The following is a 4,646-nucleotide window of genomic DNA, read 5'->3' as shown; positions in this document are numbered from 1 at the left end:
ATGGAGCCAGGAAACCGAACCAGAGTGAAGGTATTCATTCTTGGGGGGCTACCAAACACCAGCGAACTCCCCATTTTGTTCTTCCTCATCTTCTTGATCATCTACTTATTGACAGTGCTGGGGAATCTCCTGATCTTCTTCGCCATCTTGTTCGAAGCCCAACTTCATCATCTCCCCATGTATTTCTTTCTCTGCAACCTCTCCTTCCTCGACACCTGTCTCTCCTCTGTCACGGTCCCCAAAATCTTAGCTGGTTTCATAATGTCCGGGTATAGAACCATCTCTTTTACAGGCTGCATCATCCAACTCTACACCTTCCACTTCCTGGCAAGCACCGAATGTTTCCTTTACACCGTGATGGCGTACGACCGCTTCCTTGCCATCTGCCGCCCATTGAACTACGCCACGCTCATGAACAGGAGAGTCTGCTCTGGGCTTGCAGCTGGCACATGGCTCACTGGTTCCATCCATGCCACCATCCATACCAGCCTAACTTTTCGCTTGCCCTACTGTGGCCCCAACCGAGTTGACTATTTCTTTTGCGACATACCCCCCATGCTAAAGCTGGCCTGTGCTGACACCTCCATGAACCACACCGTCATATTAGCCAACATTGGAATTGTAGCCGCCGGCTGTTTTATGCTCATATGTGTCTCCTATGTGTACATTGTGGCCGCCATTTTGAAAATCCAAACGACGCAGGGAAGACATCGGGCCTTCTCCACATGCAGCGCTCACCTCACTGTGGTGATGCTATATTATGGCCCACCGATCTTTATATATATGTTCCCGTCTTCAAGTGACTCTACCCATGGGGTGCTGGCTGTATTCTACACCATTGTCACTCCCATGTTGAACCCGTTCATATATACACTCAGGAACAAGGAAGTGAAAAGAGCTCTGTCAAAATGGTTCAGTGGACACTCCGTTCTTCAGGAGAGATAGAGCTGGCAATTCATTGGAAAAACTAGATCTATGTACAGTAGAGTTGTTTGTGTGTACGTGTGTGTGGGGGAGCAGAATCTTCACGCGGATTTAGAGGGCCTTTCAAGTGGACTGATAGACATTTTTGAGGACATTAATTCACAGGGTTGCCATGAATCCAAAGCGACTGAGGTGGAGAACACTGAGGGGGGTGTTTGGTTCCACTGTCACCACCAAATATGTGAAATATAAATGATCTCACTGTTATTTACATATGAAACTTCAGTTAGATGAAAAACTACAGTTTTTACCTCAGAACTTTAACAAATCTTATTTCATGACATTGCCCTTTCAATAAATGCATATCATATGTATCTGGAAAATTTTATGTTGAATATGAAGCTTATGGGACCTTATGATCTCATCTACAGCTGAAGATCCATCGGATTGGTCCCCTCCAAATGGGTTGGAGCCTGTGGAGGGTCGAGTTTGGGGAGGGGTGGGGCCCCAGCAGTGTATAATGCCATACTGTCCACCATTCAAAGCTGCCATTTTCTCTGGGGAACTGATCTCTGTAGCCTGGAGATTAGTTTCAACCCTGGGAGATCTCCAGTCTCGCCTGGTGGTATTCATACCAAAATCAAACTCGGATTTATGGATGTCAAAAATTACAGGCCTATCTCATTATTGAATAACGATTATAAACTTTTTGTAACTATTTTAGCAACTAGATTAAAAATAGTATTAAACCAGATTATACATGAGGATCAAGCTGGATTTCTCCCAGGTAGATTGATTAGCCAAAATGTTAGAATGGTAATAGATCTTTTAGAATATGCAGAATCTGTCACTACTCCTATACCAATGATATTTTTAGATGCAGAAAAAGCATTTGATAATGTAAATTGGAAATTTATGAAAAAATATTAGAGTATATGGGTTTTGGAGAAAACTTTAAGTCAACTATTGGAAATATTTACACTTATCAATCAGCTAGGTTGTTGATCAATGGTATTTTAACATCACAATTTGAAATTCAAAAGGGCACCAGACAAGGTTGCCCTTTCTCACCGCTGTTGTTTATTTTAGTGTTAGAAGTTTTATTGAAAAAGATTAGATATACTCCAGATATAATAGGATTTCAATGCGAATTTCTCTCGAGCCTTTCTGAAGAGGGACTCAAGGAGCCGAAAGCAAAAGCCAGGAGGCAGCGGGCGGGCTTACCGTACAAATATTGACACGGCGGTCGCTCCCTCCGCTGCTTAAAACCCCCCGAATCCCCACAACAGACCAGCCAGCAGCACGTGGTCGCTCCTTTGTAATGTGAGTGCCTCCTGCGCAGACTCTCTCCCCACAGCAGGCCCTCCAGCAGCAGCGGCACATGGTCGCTCCTATGTAACGCAAGCGCCTCCTGCGCAGACTCTCTCCCGCTCCCCGCCCCCCGCCCCTCCCCCTTTCGCTACTGACGGACCCGTGCTGGTATTTGTCTCATTCCCCCCGTCTTGACCGACATTTGTCTCCACCGACATCTCCACTAGTGCCTGCCCACCCGCCCGTGGAAAGAGCCGCACTCAAGGGCTCAAAGAACCACATGCGGCTCGCGAGCCGCAATTTGCCGACCTGTGCTCTAGCATATTCCTCCAAAAACTCCATGGTTTCCATGGAGGTTTTTTTTAGGGATGAGCTAGAGCGTCTCCTTCTCTTCTGGGTTTACTCCAGAAGGGACATTATTGTGCCATGGATGTGACAATCATCATTCCCCCCTTAGCTGGCCTACTTTCCCTCACCAGCCAGCTGAGGGGTGGAGGGCAGGCCTGTTAATTGGCGGGCAATTGCCCACCATTAGGAGGCACATGGCAACCATATTTAGGGAGCAACCTGAACATTCATACTGATGTAGCTGGTACATATGTGGCTTCCCACTGAAGGGATTAGTATACTGCCTGGGTTAGAAATAGGGATGCCAACCTCCAAGTACTTGCTGGAGATCTCCTGCTATTACAACTGATCTCCAACCGATAGAGATCAGTTCACCTGTGGCACTGAAGTCCCTAGCCAGCTCCGGATTGGGAAATACCTGGATATTTTGGGAGCTGAGTCTGAGGAGGGTGGGGTTTGGAGAGGGGAGGGACTTCAGTGCCATAGAGTCCAATTGCCAACATGGCCATTTTCTCTAGACCAGTGGTTCCCAACCTTTTTTTTGGCCATGCCCCACCTAAGCATCTCTAAAATCCTGATGCCCCCCCCCCCCGTGACATATAATTCTTAGCGGGCTTTCCCCCTCTCCATTGTCACCAGCTGACCGCCGTGTACATTCTGATTTTAATTTTAAAAATGTGTATGTCACAATATATATTTATATACTGTATATGAGGCCCCTAGAACCATAAGAAATGCAAAAAAATCACTGTTAATAATTCATTCTCAAATTGCCCCCCTTAAAAATCAAATTGCCCCCCTGTGGGGCATGTGCCCCACGTTGGGAACCACTGCTCTAGAGGAACTGATTTCTGTTGCCTGGAGATCAGTTGTAATAGTGGGAGATCTCCAGCCACCATCTGGAGATTGGCAACCCTAGGTACAGCCAGGAAAGGAGACACCAGAGAAATCTTCTGATCTCCTTTGACATGAGAATGCCATTCCTACACTCATTTCACCCACATGCTGGGAAGCCCAGGAGAGGTTAGGGACTTGTTTCTCCTCCCCCCAAGGTGCTGGGATTTATAAGGTTATGCTAGGCCATTTGGTGTGGAGATGTTATATGATACACATCCTCTTGGCCTCACCATCTGCTCACCAGCCTGCCTTGTTGATTTCATTAGCGAGAGACCCTCAGAGAGAGAGAGAGACTCCGTGCGGCATACGGCACTCATGGCATCCAAAAAGTGACCTCCGAGTGGCATAATTGAACACGCAACTCGGCGGAGCATGCAAAGCAATTCCAACCGATGGCAGCTTCACACCTGGGCCTCCTCTACCTGTCGCTACGTAGTCTGCCCTAATTGGCCCAGAGGGAATTGTCTTGTTTAAACTGGCTGCGTTGGCCAAGAGCCAGTTCTGGGGAGCCAGAAATTGCTTGGGGCGCTGAATTCTCACCACGGCGTTCCGAGCATCTAAACACTGTTGCGCTTAGTGGCTTTGCCTAACGAGACCCGGGAGGGACTCGACTTCCAGGCCCTGCTTAATTAACCACGGGGAATTGCATGCCCCCAAAGCTATTAGCGGCAATTAAAGATCCGGCAAAGTTGAGAATTGCCCGCGCCTCTAATAAGGTCCATTGAGGACCAGAAGTTCACATGGAAACACTGTGTCTTAGCAACTGGGCAACTAAAGGTTACTGTTGGATACAATTGACCACATCCTTTTAGATTGCCCTTTCTATGTGACTCTGCGGGATAAACTGCTATTTACTTTGCTCCAGTACAAGAGATACAGGAGTAATGAAGTGAAATGCAAATTTCTCTTGAATGATTATGATCCTAAAATTACGGCTACCATGGCTGAATTTCTTACAGGAGTTCTTAAAGAAGAAAAGTTTTATTAACCCGACTTGTAACTTATATGTGTTGCCCTTTGGAGGTATATTGTTGTTTTATCTCTGTCTTTTGGTATGCCAATAAAGGTTAATGAAATGAAATGAAATGAGACTAAAGGTTACCTGTGAAGGAGGAAGTCGGCCAGAGGTGTTTTCTTCCTTGTCTCATCGTTTCTGATGTCAGGCA

General features: G+C 46.5%; 1 protein-coding gene across 1 annotated transcript; it reads left to right on the top strand.

The window, feature by feature from the left end:
• On the top strand, positions 1-945 carry LOC130490246 (olfactory receptor 10S1-like). Its single transcript, XM_056864071.1, has one exon. It carries the CDS (start codon positions 1-3, stop codon positions 943-945), a length of 945 nt encoding a protein of 314 aa, XP_056720049.1.
• The last annotated feature ends 3,701 nt before the right edge of the window (positions 946-4,646 follow it).

Source organism: Euleptes europaea, chromosome 18, assembly GCF_029931775.1.
Source record: "Euleptes europaea isolate rEulEur1 chromosome 18, rEulEur1.hap1, whole genome shotgun sequence".
Lineage (NCBI taxonomy): Eukaryota > Metazoa > Chordata > Lepidosauria > Squamata > Sphaerodactylidae > Euleptes > Euleptes europaea.
Note: the sequence above shows the minus strand (reverse complement) of the source record. Positions and strands in the feature narration are given on the sequence as shown.